Source organism: Enhydra lutris, unplaced genomic scaffold, assembly GCF_002288905.1.
Source record: "Enhydra lutris kenyoni isolate GAN:26980312 unplaced genomic scaffold, ASM228890v2 scaffoldscaffold48, whole genome shotgun sequence".
NCBI lineage: Eukaryota > Metazoa > Chordata > Mammalia > Carnivora > Mustelidae > Enhydra > Enhydra lutris.
Window position 1 is genome coordinate 10,866,931 of NW_019154132.1, and position 21,543 is coordinate 10,888,473.

A 21,543-nucleotide genomic window follows, 5' to 3' on the forward strand; every position below is an offset into this window, starting at 1 on the left:
TGATTTTGTTTTTTCTGTTTTTCTGGTCTCTATCTCATTTAATTCTTTTTTTTTTTTTTTTTTGGTTTTTGTTTTCCTTTTGCTAAGGCTTAGTTTGGTCTTTTTCCATTCATAAGATGTAAGGTAAGGTGGTTTATTTGGATTTTTTTTTCCCCCTTAATGTAGGCACTATGGCTATAAATCTCTCTCAATACTACTTTTACTGAACTCCGAAGTTTCTATAGATTTTTACCATTTTCAACTATGTCAAGATATTTTTTTTATTTTCTTTTTTATTTCTTTGACCCAGATGTTGTTCAGGAGTGTGCTGTTTAATTTCCACATATTTGTGAATTTTTCCAGTTTCTTCCTGGTATTTCTAGTTTCATATCATTGTGTTCAGAAAAGATTCTTGGCATGATTTCAATCTTCTTAAGTTTCCTGAGACTTGTTTTGTGACCCAACATGTGCATCCTCGAAAACACACCATGTGTTCCATGTGTGTTTGAAAAGAATTGGTATTCTGTTGCTGGACAGAATGATCTGTAGATGTCTGTTATGTCTATTTGGTGTAAAGTAAAATCAAGTCTAGTGTTTTCTTACTGATTTTTTTTTTTTTCTGTCTGTATGATTTATCCATTGTTGATGGTATGGTATTGAGGTCTACTACAGTTTCTATTTGCATAGAATAATTTTTTTCCTTCTCTTTGAGCCTATGTTCATCCTTAAAAGTGAACTAAATCTCCTGTGGGTAGCATATAGTTAGGTCTTTTCTGTTTGTTTAATCCATTCAGCGACTTTATTCCTGTGGATTGAATAATTCAATAAATTTACATTTATTTTAATGCAAAAAAATTGAGTACTTGACACACAGTAGTTAGTTTTAGTTTTAGGCATACAACTTAGTGATTTGACAAGTTTATATATTACGCTATGTTCACTATAAGTATAGCTACCATCTGTCCCCATGCTTAGCTCTTATGATATCACTGGCTGTATTCTTTATGCTCTCCTTTTTATTACTGTGACTTACTCATTCCATTGAGGTAACCTCTGAAAATGGTTCACTATTTGCTTGACCCGGAAAAGCCGGCAAAATCATGCAAATCAAGAGGTTCAAATCTTTGCATTCACTTTAAGAATACATGTGAAACTGCCCAGGCCATCAAGGGTGTGCATATTCAAAAAGCCACCGAGTATCTGAAAGACATCACTTTGTAGAAGCAGTGTGTGCCATCCCGTCTCTACAATGGTGGAGTTGGTAGGTGTGCCCAGGCCAAACAGTGAGGCAGGATACAAGGCCACTGGCCCAAGGAAAGTGCCGAATTTTTACTGCCCATGCTTAAAAATGCAGAGAGTAATGCTGGGCTTAAGTGTTAAGATGTAGATTCTCGGGAGGAGGAGTCAAGATGGCGGAGAAGTAGCAGGCTGAGACTACTTCAGGTAGCGGGAGATCAGCTAGATAGCTTATCTAAAGATTGCAAACACCTACAAATCCAACGGGAGATCGAAGAGAAGAAGAACAGCAATTCTAGAAACAGAAAATCAACCACTTTCTGAAAGGTAGGACTGGCAGAGAAGTGAATCCAAAGCGACGGGAAGATAGACCGCAGGGGGAGGGGCCGGCTCCCGGCAAGCGGCGGAGCAACGGAGCACAAAATCAGGACTTTTAAAAGTCTGTTCCGCTGAGGGACATCGCTCCAGAGCTTAACCGGGGTGAAGCCCACGTGGGGTCAGCGTGGCCTCAGGTCCCGCGGGGTCACAGAAGGATCGGGGGTGTCTGAGTGTCGCAGAGCTTACAGGTATTAGAACGGGGAAGCCGGCTACAGAGACAGAGCCGAGGAGTGAGCTCTAAGCTCGGGGTTACCTTGAACCGGTCGCAGGCTCGGTCAGCTCGGAGCGCGGCCGGAGGCAGGGTGACGGGAGTAATTGGGCGCTGTTCTCTGAGGGCGCACGGAGGAGTGGGGCCCCGGGCTCTCGGCTCCTCTGGGCCTGAGACCGGGAGGCCACCATCTTCATTCCCGCCCTCCGGAACTCTACGGAAAGCGCTCAGGGAACAAAAGCTCCCGAAAGCAAACCCGAGCGGATTACTCAGACCGCCCGGGTAAGGGCGGCGCAACTCTGCCTGGGGCAAAGACACTTGAGAATCACTACAACAGGCCCCTCCCCCAGAAGATCAACAAGAAGCCCAGCCAGGACCAAGTTCACCTACCAAGGACTGCAGTTTCAATACCAAGGAGAACAGCGGAATTCCAGAGGAGGAGAAAGCAAAGCACGGAACTCATGTCTTTCTCCCCATGATTCTTTAGCCTTGCAGTTAATTTAATTTTTTTTTTCTTTTTCAATTTTTTTTTCTTCTAAATTTTTTTAAATTTTACCCTTTTCTTTTTTAACGTTTTTTAACTAGTTTATCTAATGTGTATATATATATATATATATATATTTATATATATATATATATATATTTCTTTCTATATTTTTTCTTTATTGGTTTTTTTTTTTTAATTGTTTCTTTTTTTTTTTTTTCTTTCTGAACCTCTTTTTTATCCCCTTTCTCCCCCCTCACGATTTGGGATCTCTTCTGATTTGGCTAAAGCATATTTTCCTGGGGTTGTTGCCACCCTTTTAGTATTTTACTTGCTCCTTCATATACTCTTATCTGGACAAAATGACAAGGCGGAAAAATTTACCACAAAAAAAAGAACAAGAGGCAGTACCAAAGGCTAGGGACCTAATCAATACAGACATTGGTAATATGTCAGATCTAGAGTTCAGAATGATGATTCTCAAGGTTCTAGCCGGGCTCGAAAAAGGCATGGAAGATATTAGAGAAACGCTCTCGGGAGATATAAAAGCCCTTTCTGGAGAAATAAAAGAACTAAAATCTAACCAAGTTGAAATTAAAAAAGCTATTAATGAGGTGCAATCAAAAATGGAGGCTCTCACTGCTAGGATAAATGAGGCAGAAGAAAGAATTAGTGATATAGAACACCAAATGACAGAGAATAAAGAAGCTGAGCAAAAGAGGGACAAACAGCTACTGGACCATGAGGGGAGAATTTGAGAGATAAGTGACACCATAAGATGAAACAACATTAGAATAATTGGGATTCCAGAAGAAGAGGAAACAGAGAGGGGAGCAGAAGGTATATTGGAGAGAATTATTGGAGAGAATTTCCCCAATATGGCAAAGGGAACAAGCATCAAAATCCAGGAGGTTCAGAGAACCCCCCTCAAAATCAATAAGAATAGGTCCACACCCCGTCAACTAAGTGTAAAATTTACAAGTCTTAGTGACAAAGAGAAGATCCTGAAAGCAGCCTGGGAAAAGAAGTCTGTAATGTACAATGGTAAAAATATTAGATTGGCAGCAGACTTATCCACAGAGACCTGGCAGGCCAGAAAGAGCTGCTATGATATATTCAGAGCACTAAATGAGAAAAACATGCAGCCAAGAATACTATATCCAGCTAGGCTATCATTGAAAAAAATAGAAGGAGAGATTAAAAGCTTCCAGGACAAACAAAAACTGAAAGAATTTGCAAATACCAAACCAGCTCTACAGGAAATATTGAAAGGGGTCCTCTAAGCAAAGAGAGACCCTAAAAGTAGTAGATCAGAAAAAAACAGAGACAATATACAATAACAGTCCCCTTACAGGCAATACAATGGCACTAAATTCATATCTCTCAATACTTACCCTGAATGTTAATGGGCTAAATGCCCCAATCAAAAGACACAGGGTATCAGAATGGATAAAAAAACAAAACCCATCTATATGTTGCCTACAAGAAACTCATCTTAAACCCGAAGACACCTCCAGATTTAAAGTGAGGGGGTAGAAAACAATTTACCATGCTAATGGACATCAGAAGAAAGCAGGAGTGGCAATCCTTATATCAGATCAATTAGATTTTAAGCCAAAGACTATAATAAGAGATGAGGAAGGACACTATATCATACTCAAAGGAACTGTCCAACAAGAAGATCTAACAATTTTAAATATCTATGCCCCTAACGTGGGAGCAGCCAACTATATAAACCAATTAATAACAAAATCAAAGAAACACATCGACAATAATACAATAATAGTAGGGGACTTTAACACTCCCCTCACTGAAATGGACAGATCATCCAAGCAAAAGACAACAAGGAAATAAAGGCCTTAAATGACACACTGGACCAGATGGACATCACAGATATATTCAGAACATTTCATTCCAAAGCAACAGAATACATATTCTTCTCTAGTGCACATGGAACATTCTCCGAATAGATCACATTCTCGGTCCTAAATCAGGTCTCAACTGTTATCAAAAAAGATTGGAATCATTCCCTGCATATTTTCAGACCACAATGCTCTGAAGCTAGAACTCAATCACAAGAGGAAATTTGGAAAGAACCCAAATACATGGAGACTAAACACCATCCTTCTAAAGAATGAATGGGTCAACCAGGAAATTAAAGAAGAATTGAAAAAATTCATGGAAACAAATGATAATGAAAACACAACGGTTCAAAATCTGTGGGACACAACAAAGGCAGTCCTGAGAGGAAAATATATAGCAGTACAAGCCTTTCTCAAGAAACAAGAAAGGTCTCAGGTACACAACCTAACCCTACACCTAAAGGAGCTGGAGAAAGAACAAGAAAGAAACCCTAAACCCAGCAGGAGAAGAGAAATCATAAAGATCAGAGCAGAAATCAATGAAATAGAAACCAAAAAAACAATAGAACAAATCAATGAAACTAGGAGCTGGTTCTTTGAAAGAATTAATAAGATTGATAAACCCCTGGCCAGACTTATCAAAAAGAAAAGAGAAAGGACCCAAATAAATAAAATCATGAATGAAAGAGGAGAGATCACAACGAACACCAAAGAAATACAGACAATTATAAGAACATACTATGAGCAACTCTACGCCAACAAATTTGACAATCTGGAAGAAATGGATGCATTCCTAGAGACATATAAACTACCACAACTGAACCAGGAAGAAATAGAAAGCCTGAACAGACCCATAACCAGTAAGGAGATTGAAACAGTCATCAAAAATCTCCAAACAAACAAAAGCCCAGGGCCAGATGGCTTCCCGGGGGAATTCTACCAAACATTTAAAGAAGAACTAATTCCTATTCTCCTGAAACTGTTCCAAAAAATAGAAATGGAAGGAAAACTTCCAAACTCATTTTATGAGGCCAGCATCACCTTGATCCCAAAACCAGACAAGGATCCCATCAAAAAAGAGAACTACAGACCAATATCCTTGATGAACACAGATGCAAAAATTCTCGCCAAAATACTAGCCAATAGGATTCAACAGTACATTAAAAGGATTATTCACCACGACCAAGTGGGATTTATTCCAGGGCTGCAAGGTTGGTTCAACATCCGCAAATCAATCAATGTGATACAACACATTAATAAAAGAAAGAACAAGAACCATATGATACTCTCCATAGATGCTGAAAAAGCATTTGACAAAGTACAGCATCCCTTCCTGATCAAAACTCTTCAAAGTGTAGGGATAGAGGGCACATACCTCAATATTATCAAAGCCATCTATGAAAAACCCACCGCAAATATCATTCTCAATGGAGAAAAACTGAAAGCTTTTCCGCTAAGGTCAGGAACACGGCAGGGATGTCCGTTATCACCACTGCTATTCAACATAGTACTAGAAGTCCTAGCCTCAGCAATCAGACAACAAAAGGAAATTAAAGGCATCCAAATTGGCAAAGAAGAAGTCAAACTATCACTCTTTGCAGATGATATGATACTATATGTGGAAAACCCAAAAGACTCCACTCCAAAACTGCTAGAACTTGTACAGGAATTCAGTAAAGTGTCAGGATATAAAATCAATGCACAGAAATCAGTTGCATTTCTCTACACCAACAACAAGACAGAAGAAAGAGAAATTAAGGAGTCCATCCCATTTACAATTGCACCCAAAACTATAAGATACCTAGGAATAAATCTAACCAAAGAGACTAAGAATCTATACACAGAAAACTATAAAGTACTCATGAAAGAAATTGAGGAAGACACAAAGAAATGGAAAAATGTTCCATGCTCCTGGATTGGAAGAATAAATATTGTGAAAATGTCTATGCTACCTAAAGCAATCTACACATTTAATGCAATTCCTATCAAAGTACCATCCATTTTTTTCAAAGAAATGGAACAAATAATCCTAAAATTTATATGGAACCAGAAAAGACCTCGAATAGCCAAAGCAATATTGAAAAAGAAAGCCAAAGTTGGTGGCATCACAATTCCGGACTTCAAGCTCTATTACAAAGCTGTCATCATCAAGACAGCATGGTCCTGGCACAAAAACAGACACATAGATCAATGGAACAGAATAGAGCCCAGAAATAGATCCTCAACTCTATGGTCAACTAATCTTCGACAAAGCAGGAAAGAATGTCCAATGGAAAAAAGACAGCCTCTTCAACAAATGGTGTTGGGAAAATTGGACAGGCACATGCAGAAAAATGAACTTGGATCATTTCCTTACACCACACACGAAAATAGACTCAAAATGGATTAAGGATCTCAATGTGAGAAAGGAATCCATCAAAATCCTTGAGGAGAACACAGGCAGCAACCTCTTCGACCTCAGCCGCAACAACATCTTCCTAGGATCATCGCCAAAGGCAAGGGAAGCGAGGGCAAAAATGAACTATTGGGATTTTATCAAGATCAAAAGCTTTTGCACAGCAAAGGAAACAGTTAACAAAACCAAAAGACAACTGACAGAATGGGAGAAAGTATTTGCAAATGACATATCAGATAAAGGGCTAGTGTCCAAAATCTATAAAGAACTTAGCAAACTCAACACCCAAAGAACAAATAATCCAATCAAGAAATGGGCAGAGGACATGAACAGACATGTCTGCAAAGAAGACATCCAGATGGCCAACAGACACATGAAAAAGTGCTCCACATCACTCAGCATCAGGGAAATACAAATCAAAACCACAATGAGATACCACCTCACACCAGTCAGAATGGCTAAAATTAACAAGTCAGGAAATGACAGATGCTGGCGAGGATGCAGAGAGAGGGGAACCCTCCTACACTGTTGGTGGGAATGCAAGCTGGTGCAACCACTCTGGAAAACAGCATGGAGGTTCCTCAAAATGTTGAAAATAGAACTACCCTATGACCCAGCAATTGCACTGCTGGGTATTTACCCTAAAGATACAAACGTAGTGATCCGAAGGGGCACGTGCACCCGAATGTTTATAGCAGCAATGTCTACAATAGCCAAACTATGGAAAGAACCTAGATGTCCATCAACAGATGAATGGATAAAGATGTGGTATATATACACAATGGAATACTATGCAGCCATCAAAAGAAATGAAATCTTGCCATTTGCGATGACGTGGATGGAACTAGATGGTATCCTGCTTAGTGAAATAAGTCAATCGGAGAAAGACAACTATCACATGATCTCCCTGATATGAGGGAGAGGAGATGCAACATGGGGGGTTAAGGGGGTAGGAGAAGAGTAAATGAAACAAGATGGGATTGGGAGGGAGACAAACCATAAGTGACTCTTAATCTCACAAAACAAACTGAGGGTTGATGGGGGGAGGGGGGTTGGGAGAGGGGGGGTGGGATTATGGACATTGGGGAGGGTATGTGCTATGGTGAGTGCTGTGAAGTGTGTAAACCTGGCGATTCATAGACCTGTACCCCTGGGGATAAAAATATGTTTATAAAAAAAAATGATGTAGATTCTCTGGTCATTGAGCATATCCAGGTGAACAAAACCCCCGGGATGCAGCATAGAAGTTACGGGGCTCATGCTTGGCTTAACCCATTCATGAGCTCTCCCTGCCTTATTGGGATGATCCTTCCGGAAAAAGAGCAGATTGTTCCTAAACCAAAAGAGGAAGTTGCCAGAAGAAAAAGATATCCCAGAAGAAACTGAACAAACAAAAACTTATGGCCTGGAAATAAATTCTACATAGAATAAATGCAAATAAAACTACATCTGTTTGTTCCCAGTATTTATAATTGAGTCTACTTTTTGTTCATTTTTTAATATTCCATTTGTAAGTGGAATCATATGGCATTTGTCTTTTTCCGTCTGACTTCTTTTGCTTAGCATAATACCCTCTAGGTCTTCTCATTCTTTGCAAATGGTTTGATACTTTATATGGAAAACCCAAAAGACTCCACTCCAAAACTGCTAGAATTCATACAGGAATTCAGTTAAGTGTCAGGATATAAAGTCAATGTACAGAAATCAGTTGCATTTCTATACACCAACAACAAGACAGAAGAAAGAAATTAAGGAGTTGATCCCATTACAATTGTACCCAAGACCATAAGATGTGTAGGAATAAATCTAACCAAAGAGGCAAAGAATCTATACTCAGAAAACTATGAAGTACTCATGAAAGAAATTAAAGACACAGAAAAAAAATGGAAAAAATGTTCCATGCTCATGGACCAGAAGAACAAATATTGTGAAAATGTCTATGGTACCTAGAGCAATCTACACATTTAATGCAATTCCTATCAAAATACCATCAACTCTTTTCAAAGAAATGGAGCAAATAATCCTAAAATTTATATGGAACCAGAAAAGACCCCAAATAGCCAGATGAAGGTTGAAAAAGAAAGCCAAAGATGACAGCATCACAATTCCAGACTTCAAGCTCTATTACAAAGCTGTAATCAGGGGTGCCTGGGTGGCTCAGTGGGTTAAAGCCTCTGCCTTCGGCTCAGGTCATGATCCCAGGGTCCTGGGATCGAGCCTCGCATCGGGCTCTCTGCTCAGCCAGGAGCCTGCTTCCTCCTCTCTCTCTGCCTGTCTCTCTACCTACTTGTGATCTCTATCTGTCAAATGAATAAAAAAATCTTAAAAAAAAAAATAAAAAAAAAAAGCTGTAATCATCAAGATAGTATGGTGTTGGCACAAAAACAGACACATAGATCAATGGAACAGAATAGAAAGCCAGAAATGGACCCTCAATACTATGGTCAACTAATCTTCAACAAAGTAGGAAAGAATGTCCAATGGAAAAAAGACAGCCTCTGCAACAAACAGTGTTGGGAAAATTGGACAGCCACATGCAGAAGAATGAAACTGGACCATTTCTTTATACCACACATAGAAACAGACTCAAAATGGATGAAGGACCTCAATGTGAGACAGGAATCCATCAAAATCCTTGAGAACACAGGCAGCAACCTCTTCAACCTCAGCTGCAGCAACTTCTTCCTAGGAGCACCGCTAAAGGCAAGGGAAGCAAGGGCAAAAATGAACTATTGGGACTTCATCAAGATCAAAAGCTTTTGCACAGCAAAGGAAACAGTCAACAAAACCAAAAGACATCCAGCAGAATGGGAGATGATACTTGTAAATGACATATCAGATAAAGGGCTAGTATCCAAAACCTATTAAGAGCCTATCACACTCAACATCCAAAGAAAAAATAATCCAATCGAGAAATGGGCAGAAGACATGAACAGACATTCCTGCAAAGAAGACATCCAGATGGCCAACAGACACACAAAAAAGTATTCCACATCACTCTGGACCAGGGAAATACAACTCAAAACCACAGTGAGATACCACCTCACACCAGTCAGAAGGATTAAAATTAATAAGTCAGGAAATGATAGATGTTGCCGAGGATGTGGAGAAAGGGGAACCCTCCTACACTGTTGGTGGGAATGCCAGCTGGTGCAGCCACTCTGGAAAACAGCACAGAGGTTCCTCAAACAGTTCAAAAGAGCTACCCCATAACCCAGCAATTGCACCACTAGGTATTTACCCTAAAGATATAAATGTAGGGCACCTGGGTAGCTCAGTGGGTTAAGCCTCTGCCTTTGGCTCAGGTCGTGGTTTCAGGGTCTTGGGATCGAGCCCCACATCAGGCTCTCTGCTCAGCAGGGAGCCTGCTTCCCCCTCTCTCTCTGCCTGCCTCTTTGCCTCCTTGTGATCACTCTCTCTCTCTCTCTCTGTGTCAAATAAATAAAATCTTAAAAAAAAAATGTAGTGATCCGAAGGGGCATGTGCACCTGAATGTTTATAGCAGCAATGTCCACAATAGCCAAACAATAGAAAGAACCTAGATGTTTATCAACAGATGAATGGGTAAAGATGTGTACACACACACACACACACACACACACACACACACACACAGTGGAATACTATGCAACCATCAAAACCCCGAAATCTTGCCATTTACAACATGGATGGAACTAGAGGGTATAATGCTAAGCAAAACAAGTCAGAGAAAGACAATTATATGATCTCACTGATATGAGGAATTTGAGAAACAAGACAGGATCATAGTGGAAGGGGGGAAAAATGAAACAAGATGACACCAGAGAGGGAGACAAACCATAAGAGACTCTTAATCTCAGGAAACAAACTGAGGGTTGCTGGAGGTGGGAGGGGGTGGAAGGGATGGTGTGGCTGGGTGATGGACATTGGGGAGAGTATGTGCTATGGTGAGTGCTATAAATTGTATAAGACTGATGAATCACAGACCTGTATCCGTGAGAGACATAATACATTATATGTTAATTAAAAATGAGTATTTCAAAAATTAAAAAAAATACCCGGTAGGTCTATCCATGTCGTCTCAAATGGCATGATCTCATCCTTTTTATGGTTACATAATATTCCAGGTTGTGTGTGTGTGTGCGCACGCAAATCACACCTTCCTTATCCATTTGTCTATCGATGGATACTGAGGTTGCTTCCACATCTTGGCCATTGTAAATAATGCTGCAATAAACATAGGGGTACATAGATCTTTTTGAGTTATTGTATCTATTTTTCTTTGGTAAATATCTCCCAATAGTGGAATTATTGGATCATGTGGTATTTCTCTTTTTAAGAGAAAAAAGATTTTATTTACTTGAGAGAGAGAGAGCATGAGCAGGGGGAGGGAGGGAGGGAGGGAGGGGGAGAAGCAGACAGTGGTCCCGAGTGGGGAGTCCAGTGTGGGGCTCAATCTCAGGATTGAGATCTCAGGTTTGAGATCATGATGCAGGTGCCCCTATATGGTATTTCTATTTTAGTTTTTTAAGGAGCTTCCATACCGTTCTCCACTGGCTATACCAATTTACATTCTCACCAACAGTACATGAGGGTTCCTTTTTCTCCGCATCCTGCCCAACATTTGTTTCTTATCTTCTTAATTTTAGACAGCCTAACGTGTGAGATAATATCTCATGTTGGTTTTTTCTTTTCCCTGGTAAGGGGTGTTGAGCATCTTCTCATGTGATTGTTGGCCATCTGTATGTCTTCTTTGAAAAAACGTCTATTCGGGTCTCTACCCTTTTTTTAAATTGGTCAGTCCACTAATAGGTAAGGAATTACTAAAGTCATCTTATTGTGTTCTGGCTGTTCTGTAGTTCCTTTGTTAATCTCCTCCACTCTTTTGTGAATTAGTGATTTTTCATAGTAGTATTTTTTTATTTCCTTTATCCTTTGTGTATTTACTTTTGTGTAGGTTTTGCTTTGTGATTACCATGAAGTTTACATATGTCTTAGATACCTAATAGTCTGTTTCAAGCTGATAACAAGTTTTATTGCATATAAAACTTCACCCTTTGCTTGCCCCAAATTTTATGTTTTGTTACAGTTTGCCTCTGTTTTTATTAGGCATACATTACCAAATTATTACAGGTATAATTATTTTCAATATTTTCATCATTTATACTAGATTTAAGTGATTAACATGCCACCATGTTATAGTATTCTTATTAACTATGTACTCATAAATGTGACATATTTTCCTATGTTCTCATGTTACTAATTATCACCCTTTCATTTTGACTTGATGAAGTACTTTGAGCATTTCTTATAAGGCAGATCTTGTGATGATAAACTCCCTTAGCTTTTATTTGCCTGGGGAAGTCTTTATTTCTCCATTTCTGTAGGACAACTTTTCTACATCAAATATACATGGTTGGCAATTTTTTTCCTTTCAGCACTTCATATATATCATTCCATTTTTTTCAGCCTGCAAAATTTCTGATGAGAAATCTGCTGATAGATAATATAAAAAAATTACACCTGTAATAATTTGATGGTATGTGCCCAATATAAACAGAGGTAAACCTCATGGAGATTCCCTTCTACGTGCGAATTTTTTTTTCCGTTACTACTTTTATTTTTATTTTAATTCAGTATAGTTAACATGTAGTGCTGTATTAGGTTCAAGTGTACGATACAGTGATGCAATAGTTCTATACATTTCTCTGTGCTCAACAAGGTAAGTATATGCTTAATCCCCTTGATCTACTTCACCTATCTCCCTTCTAGTGAACATGAATATGTTCTCTATAGTTAAGAGTCTTTTTCTTGGTTTGTCTCTCTCGTTTACCCCTTTGTTCATTTGTTTCTTAGATTCTACCTTTGAGTGAAATCATATGGTATTTTTCTCTGACTTATTTTGCTTAGCATTGTATTCTCTAGTTCTATCCATGTTGTTGCAAATAACAAGATTTTGTTCTTTTTTATGGCTGAGTAACATTCCATTGCATCTATACACATCACCTCCTTATCCGTGCATTTGTCAATGGGCTCTTGGGTTGCTTCTGTAATTTGACTATTGTAAATAATGCCGCTATACAGATGGGGTACATGTATCCCTTTGAATTGTATTTTTGTATTTTTTTGTGTGCAAATACCCAATAATACTATGACTGGATCATTGGGTAGTTCTATTTTTATCTTTGAGGAACCTCCATACTATGGTCCACAGTGGTGACACCAGTTTGCATTCCCACCAGCTGTGCAAGAGGGTTCCTTTTTCTCTACATCCCTTTCTAAGTAGAGGGCACCCTGGTAGGATGGTTGAAACAGAAGTCAGTGAAAGCTGGGGTGTCCTGGGATGCTCCATGCAGGGGGTACTCTGGAGCCAAAGCAGGCATGGACCCAGAGGTTTCAGGGCACTCTGTGCAGGGGAAAGGGGTGGACGGGGATGTCCTGGCAAGTTGTCTGGAGATGAAGTGGTTCAGGCCTGATATGTTCTTGGATGTTTTATGTCTTGATGAGATGGCCGGAGCCATCGTGACTGCTGACCAGGGATGTCCTGGTGTGTGCTGCCCTGGCACCATATTGATGAGATGGCTGGGGCTGGCATGGAGGTGGGTCAGTTATGGCAGCCCAACCCGGCTTCCCTCTGCTCTATCAAGGCAGAGGGTGAACATAAACCAGGCACTCACCAGCCCCTCTGATCCAGAGTGAGTTCCAGCAGTCCCCCACTGTTGGACAGGATCCTAGGGCTAGATCTTTTTAAATTCTAGTTGCTCTTTTAAATCACAGGTTTGGTTTTTTTTTAACGCCCCAGGCCAGACAAATCTGCACCCCACCCCTTAGAACTATCCCGCCCCAGTGCAGTTCACTGTGGAGGGGCATGGGGGCTCCTTCATTACCATGCCCTCCTCTCTCTTGTTCTCCATGCGGTCTCTCTATCTTCTGTTGTGCAGAAGCTGCTTAGTCAACCTTCCATTCTTCAATTGCTCTATAAATGTGTGCGTGTCTGTGAAGGAGGTGAGTTCAAGGTCTTCCTATGTTGTCATTTTAGGAACCCCTAAGGTGTCTCATATTTGTTTTCTATTAACGTATAATGTATTATTGGCTTCAGGGGCACAGGTCTGTGAATCATCAGTCTTACACAATTCACAGCACTCACCATAGCACCTACCCTCCCCAAAGTCCATCACCCAGGCACCCCATCCCTACAAGCCCTAGCAACCCTCAGTTTGTTTCCTGAGAGTAAGAGTCTCTTATGGTTTGTCTCCTTCTCTGGTTTCATCTTGTATCTCATATTTTTTTTTTCATAGGAACTTGGATATTTTGTAGCATTCATTTATTCATTCAATGAACATCTATTGAGAGTCTGCTGTGGGTCAGGCACTTTTCTAAGGGTTAGATATTCTGATGAACAAAACAGAGAAAATGCAGGCTTTGCTGGAGTTTGTCTTCCAGTGTGTTGGGGGGCAAATAATATACAAGAGAAGTAAAACATGCAGTGTATTATATTGTGATAAAGGCTAGGGGAAAAAAAATCAAGCATGGGAAGAGATTTAAAAGTTGGGGCAGAGGTAGTGAAATTTTATGTTGGTTGGCCAGAGAAAAACTTAATGCCCATCTATGAGGGAAAGGATTCAAGTCAACAAGAGCAAAGGTCTTGAGATGGAAACATGCCTGAGGTGTCTGAGGCACCCCAGGGAGATACATAGAGAAGCAGAGTCCAGAAAGAAAAACTTACCTCTTTGCTTCTCCACCATTCCACTCTATGGTACGACTCATTCAAATATTTGTATATAGTAGCATTCACATATCTGCTGAATAATGAATTTTCCCCTCTGAAGGGGAAAAATCAGTAGTGACTGGCAGGATATGTGAGGAGAAGGGGCAAAGCCAGATGATGTCACAGCTAAGCATGTATGTAGGGGCTAAGTGTCTGGTGGGGAAGAAAGAGTGGTTGGGATAGAATAGAGTGGGTTTTGAGATGGAGTTGTTGACCAAGCAGTTGGAAATGCAAACTTGCTGCTTCATGGAGTTCAGGGAAGAGAGAAATTGGGACGGTAATGAAGTTGAAGTCACGGGGACTGATGAGATCCTCCGGGGAGGATGGCCTTGGATAGGGTCATGGTGTGGGGATGCAGAAAGAAGGATGGATTCGTTCTGTATGCAGGACCTTGACCTTGATGATGGGAAGAGAGGTAGATGGTAAGGAAAAGCAGGAGTTGGGCCCAATTCTACAGCTCTATTGACGGTGGTGACATTGATAAGATTGGGAGGGCTCAGAAGGAACAAGGACATGTTTGGGGTAAAAGTGAACATCAGTAGAAAATGTTGAGGAAATGCCAAATCGAAAGAGGATATCTATTTAAATCTGCTAAGCTGAAGGTCTCCAAGTCATGGTAGCTAGTAAGGAGCTAAGGTGACCTCATCCATGAGTCCGCCCTCAGTACAGTGCTAAAGCTCCGGTGTCTCCAGCAGGGGACACACTTTGTAGGGTGATCTGAAGAGTTTCTGAAGGCTCACCTGCTCAGATACCATTCTCCCTTGCCATTTAGCCTGAGCCCTGGCAGTGTTTGTGATGCTACATCCACTCCTGCTTTGTTTGAGTCAGTCCGTACTCTGCTAAGCAGAGTTCCCGAACTCACCAAAGAGATTCCTGTTCCTGTGCGGCCTCTTTCAGGCATCAGGAGACTTAATGCTTGTGCTGTTCTTAGTGTGTCAGCTGATAAGTAATTAGTAACAGGGAATGAGTTTTGCTTGCTGCTCAGCAAAGTTAGGTATTAATTGGTGAAGAGAAGACAAGATAAAATTGGGACAAGGAAAGTGTGCGTGGTTGTTAACATGCTGCACTTGCTTTTAGACCTAGCAGATGGCAGTTTTGCTAAGTCAAAACAGTCAAAATTGGAAGAAGGTGATGCTCCAGAGTCCCTCCCCTCAGTGACGGAAGAGACCGACTTAGCAGGTAACATTATGCGCCCAGCCAGCCGTTCAAGCAAGAGGGTGACAAATCTGTAAGCCCTGAATGTCCCAGCATGCACTACAGGGGGCTACAGTTTGAAGATCAAAGTTGCTGCACAACCCTAACAACTAAGCATTTTATCCTCTAAAAGCCAAGTAAATTGTTGCACACATTATAGATAAAAGCAAGTAAGCACCATGTCCTTTCTATTTTGATTTCTGCCTCTTCACTCTTCATTATGGCAATTTTCAAGGCCTCTGGTTCTTAAATGTCTAGGTCTTGGCTTTAGCTGATAGTTATTAACAAAGTTTTTATTAGAAATATCCACTCTGCACGTGCACCTGAATGTTTATAGCAGCAATGTCCACAATAGCCAAACTATGGGAAGAACCTAAATGTCCATCAGCAGATGAATGGATAAAGAAGATGTGGTATATATGTAATGGAATACTATGCAGCCATCAAAAGAAATGAAATCATTTGTGATCATCACAAATGAAGCCATTTGTGATGACGTGGATGGAACTAGAGGGTATTATGCTTAGCGAAATAAGTCAATCGGAGAAAGACAACTATCATATGATCTCCCTGATATGAGGAAGTTGAGAGGCAACGTGGGGGATTTGGGGAGTAGGAAAGGAATAAATAAAACAAGATGGGATCGAGAGGGAGACAAACTAAGAGATTCTTAATCTCACAAAACAAACTGAGGGTTGCTGGGGGAAGGGGCATAGAGAAAGGGTGGTGGGGTTATGGACATTGGGGAAGGTATGGGCTATGGTGAGTGCTGTGAAGTGTGTAAACCTGGTGATTCACAGACCTGTACCCCTGGGGCTAATAATACATTATATGTTAATAAAAAATTAAAAATTACAAAATCCACTCTATACCAGTGAAGGAGATTGATCCAAGATATCTACATGTGTGGGGTTAGCTGTCTGCATGAGTGATGCCACTCTGTTTCAAAACAAAAGGCTCCAAGAGGGTGAATTTAGAAGCCCAGAGGTGCTAGACATTGGTGATTAAGAACCAGTCGGCCTGAGTTCCAATCCTGACGCTGTTGGGGCGTGAGCTTGCCCAAGTTTTATTTGATCCCTCTGTTCCATATGCACAACAACAGTGCCTACCTGAAGTGGTTTTTGCGAGGCTTACATGAGTCAATACCTGCAAGTATGGATACCTACAAGTCCTCAACCTCAGTGCACCCAGAAGCTGTTACACCAGTGTTGCCCCCGTAGAAATGTCCTACCTGTCATGTCCTACCTGTTGTGTCCTCCTCACAGCCTCTTACAACACCTCCTTTAGTCTGCTTCTTAGACCTAATATCATCTGCCCCAGTTTAAAGTGCTGGGAAAGTTTGGAGGAAATGAGCACCTGGCAGAAACTGAGGTTTGATGGGAAGCAGCTGGAAGTGCCCACCATGGCCCTGGGTTCCAAGCTGGCCTTGTCAGCCATAGTCAGGCCCCACTTATGTCCGGCTTCCGACGGTCTCTCCAACTTCCGCAGCTGATGGGCTAAGCACGTCGATTTTGAACCTTGTCTTAGTTTTACTTAATGTTCTGTTTTTATTGTTCAGAAGGCATTCCTACTCCATCCCTAGTGGTTGTGCCCGAGAATTTGAAGAGTTCTGCTGTTCTCCCAGCCCTCGAAAACTTCACTAGAGAACTGCAAAGGAAATCAGAGGTAATGGTCCACTAAAAATGAAGAACTGGCTTGTTAGGGGCTCAAAGTAACAAGATCATATTATTCATCTGTACTGTTGTTATCCTGCATATGTGGAGGTGCTCCTGAGATTGAGGAAAGGTATACTTGCCTTAGCTATGGGCCCTGACTGTAGTGCCTTTGTGGACTGTGGTTTGTATTATAAGACAGCGGTTCCATGTCCATTTTGCTACAGTGGGACCGGAGGCACTTATATGGAAATCAGACTCATGGTTTGGTTTTATTGAGCGCATTCTCAGACAACAGGAAGTACCAGGAGGCGATGGTTCAGTCACAATGATAGGCAAGGAGGAGAGGGGGCCGTGTGGTTGAGAGAGGTGTTTAGGACAAAGTTGGAGGTGGGTTTAGGTAGATGTTCGGCAGAGCGGTGCATAGGTAGGCTGTCCCAAAGTCTTGTCTGCAAGTTGAACTTTAGAAGCATTTCAGTTCCCTCCTTTTATGTCCTATTGTTTATAAATCCCCAAAGAGTTATTTATTAGCACAGTTGAGAAAAGTATCTTACCCTGACATATATTCATTTAACTAATTTGGAAAATCTCCAAAGTCTTATCATATTTTCTGCAATACCAATGTAAGTTAGTTTATAGTGGAAATTTGTTAATAATATTCAACATGTGCTTTGATAGCATGAATATAAATTTTCCTATTTTAGCCTATTATTCCTTATTGGTACCTTCCTGGGGGGTGATACATAGAAAGTGTATAGCAAGGTGTCTCATCACTGCTGTTTAACAGTTGTTTTTTATGAATATAAGGTGCTGGTACCATCTTTTTTTTTTAAGATTTTATTTATTTGAGAGAGAGAAACAGATTGTGACAGAGATCATGAGAGCACAAGGTGGGAGGAGAGGGAGAAGCCGGCTCCACACTGATCAAGACTGATGCAGGTCTTGATCCCAGGACCCTGGGACATGACCTGAGCGGAAGGCAGATGCTTTACTGGCAGAGCCTCCCAGGTGCCCCTGCTGGTAGCATCTTTTTCACACAAAGCCTGAACTCCATTTATGTAGTTATGGTTAATTCAAATGTGATCATTTTGTTGTTGTTGTTCTGGTTTAGCTTAGGTACGAAGGGAGTCCACTTTATTCAGAAGATGCCAAGCAAGCACCAGACTGCTTAATCCGACTTTTAAACCAGATACGTCAATGCAGGTAAGTGTTGGGTTTCCAAACAAGGTCAAAAAGTGTGATCGCTCATAAGTGTTTGTATCATGCCCATTGTGCGGGGTCATGAGGACCTGAAGCTTGAGCAGCTGCGAGGTTTGATACATCCCCTAACCTGTCTAGTTTCTAGTTTCTAGTTCTTCCTTTATAAGATCATGGGGGAAGGCCTTCCATAAGCCTCTTCTTGGTCTGCCATGGTATGATCGTAAAACACTATCTTTTTAAAAAAATTATAATCCAATTATGAAGACAGAGCAAGGATGGGTAAACATGGGAAAATGCTGGATAAGTGCTAGGTGTCCTCCATGTGCAGTGGAATATTATTCAGCCTTAAAGAATGAAATTCTAACACTTGCCACATCCTGGATGAACCTGAAGGACATTATGCAAAATGAAATAAGCCAGACACAAAAGGACCAGTGTTGAATGATTTCGCTTTTCTTTTTAAAGATTTTTTTATTTATTCATTTGATAGAGATCACAAGCCGGCAGAGAGAGAGAGGAAGGGAAGCAGGCTCTCCGCTGAGCAGAGAGCCCGATGCAGGGCTCGATCCCAGGACTCTGGGATCATGACCTGAGCTGAAGGCAGAGGCTTTAACCCACTGAGCCACCCAGGCGCCCCTGAATGATTTCACTTATATGAGGTACTTAGAAGAGGCAAATTCCTAGAGAAGGGAAGTAGAATAGAGATTACCAGAGCCTGGGAGAGTGGGAAATAAGTTATTGTTTAAGCAGTACGGAGTTTCTGTTTGGACCATGGATAAGTTCTAGAGATGGATGGTGGTGATGGTTGCAGGACATTGTCAATGTACTGAATCCAACTGAATTGTCCACTCAAAGATGGTTAAAAGGGTAAATTTTATGTTATATTGCCACAGTAAAAAGTTCTATGCACTTGCACACACACATGCACCCATACGCAAACACACTCTGATGACTGTGAGATGGGAAGGATAGGAAAGGTGAGGGGAAATGGGGTTCTGTGGTGATTAGAGTTAATCTAGAGCCATTACAATGGAAGTGCTTCTGTAGGGAGGTTTTGCAAATAAAGGTTTGAATGGTATAGGGAAGGTGGTACAGGAAATATAGGAATAAACAATATAGGAAGAAACAATAGATTGTTTCTTGTTGGAGAGAATGGCCTGTAGATGAAGAGGGGAAGAAAACGATGGCAGGTTGGTTAGCTTAAATGAAGGAGGAAGTTTCTTAGGGCAGAAAATATAATGTGAATAGGAATTTATAACTTTTTTCCCAAACTTTTATACATGCAATGTCATTTGATTCTCAAAACAAGCCCATGAAGGACTTTGGACGTGGAGAACTTCCGTTATGTTGTAGGGGTTACGTATTCATCTATTCCCATTCAGCAAATGCACACTGAGCAGCACGAGGTGCCAGGCCCTGGGCTAAGTGCAGGAGAGCAGTGACAATAAGCATTGAGAGCTTCTTGACTTCATAGAACTTTCAGCCTAATGGAGAAGACAGAAAACAAATAAGCAGTTTATGTGGTGGTTAGACCCACAAAAGCAGAGGTTGGAAACTTTAGAACTAACATGTAGAGGACGAGGTTTATTAGCCAATTTCAGCTCTCAGGACCAGCTTAAGGCAAGAGAGGAGGGGGGCAAGTAGAAGTTTGGAAGTGATGGGGAGTTATGATTGGTGGCATAATGGCTTCTGGGCCAGGTCTGGCCTCTGTGTCCTTTTCCCTGGAGTCATCTCTCCTTTGCTCTTAGTATGATATTGAATTACCAGCTTCTTTTGGACTGCTTTTGAAGGGATAAATTCAAGTCTTCATAGTTTCTGGAGAAGAGGATGGTCATCCAGTGAGGGGAAGGAAGAACAGGAGATGTGTGTTCTTAAAAACAAAAGTTAGCAAGGATGTGGAGAAAGGGGAACCCTTTTACACTGCTGGTGGGAATGCAAACTGGTTCCTCAGAAAGTTAAAATTAGAACAACACTATGACCCAGCAATTGCCCTACTGGGTATTTATCCAAAGGATACAAACATAGTGATTTGAAGGGACACATGCTTAGCAATGTTTATAGCAGTGATGTCCACAATAGCCAAACTATAGAAAGAGTCCAGATGTCCATCAACTGAATGGATCAAGAAGATGTAACAGATGCACATGCACACACTGGACTATTACTCAGCCATCAAAAAGATGAAATCTTGCCATTTGCAGTGACATGGATGGAACTAGAGGGTATTATGCTAAGCAAAATAAGTCAGAGAAGACAAATACCATATAATTTTACTCATGTGGAATTCAAGAAAAAAAAACAGATGAACATAGGGAAAAGGAAGGAAAAATAAGATAAAAACAGAGGAGGAGGAAAACCATAAGAGACTCTTAACTATAGGAAACACACTGAGGGTTGCTGGAGGGGAGGTGGGTGGGGGAATGGGTAACTGGGTGATGGGCATTCAGGAGAGCACGTGATATGATGAGCACTGGGTGTTGTATGTGACTGATGAATCACTAAACTCTACCCCTGTATATTACAGTATATGTTAACCAACTTGAATTTAAGTTAAAAAAAGAAAAAGTCTAGAGAAGAATAAGGAGTATCCTTGTAAAAAGAAGATTATCTCTTGTTACGGTCAAGCAGTTCCAATGAAATCTGTTGCTTTTTACATTTATCAGACTGAATAAACTAGAGCAGTTTCACAGTTTTGTTCTTCAAGAGCTAAACAGTCTTGAGAAGGAAATTCAGACTCTGAAACACCTTGAGAAGGATGTTCTGGTAAGTGCCCCCCTTCTTTTGGAATATTCTCTGTGACTTAAGAGGATCCGTTCCAGAGTAGAGTAACTGATAACCACTTAAGACTTTTGTTCAATTTTAGGAATTTTGGGAAAAACAGTCTGATGACTTGAAATCATTCTGCGATCTCCAAGTACTGAGGTAATTGTTCAACGTATTCTTTCTAGAAGTATCTTAGTTGAAGGATAAGGGTAGTGCTTTAACTATAGTACAAATGATTGATGTAAAACGTGATTGATGTAAAACTGCCTGTGAGTAGCTGTGAAGTGGCCTCTTTTCAAACGAATTACTTCCGTGGCACTCCTTGAGCAAAGAATGTGGCTTAGTGTATCAATGTAGAAGTACAAATTTTGAAAAGCATAAATGGAATCATACAAACATCAGTGTTTTTAGTCAAACTCTTATTTTTAAGCCATATTTCAACAAA

At 40.7% G+C, this 21,543-nt stretch overlaps 1 protein-coding gene and 1 pseudogene across 1 annotated transcript in view; both read left to right on the top strand.

The window, feature by feature from the left end:
• The window catches only part of LOC111156687 (synaptonemal complex protein 2 like), a 105,798-nt gene extending 84,537 nt beyond the window's left edge, over positions 1-21,261 (top strand). Inside the window, exons 26-30 of the mRNA XM_022517716.1 lie at positions 15,367-15,468; positions 17,042-17,148; positions 18,247-18,338; positions 20,999-21,098; positions 21,199-21,261. Of these exons, the coding sequence (XP_022373424.1) occupies positions 15,367-15,468; positions 17,042-17,148; positions 18,247-18,338; positions 20,999-21,098; positions 21,199-21,261 (464 nt within the window). The remainder of the gene's footprint in view (positions 1-15,366; positions 15,469-17,041; positions 17,149-18,246; positions 18,339-20,998; positions 21,099-21,198) is intronic.
• LOC111156727 lies at positions 1,039-7,957 on the top strand (annotated as a pseudogene).
• Positions 21,262-21,543: the final 282 nt, after the last annotated feature.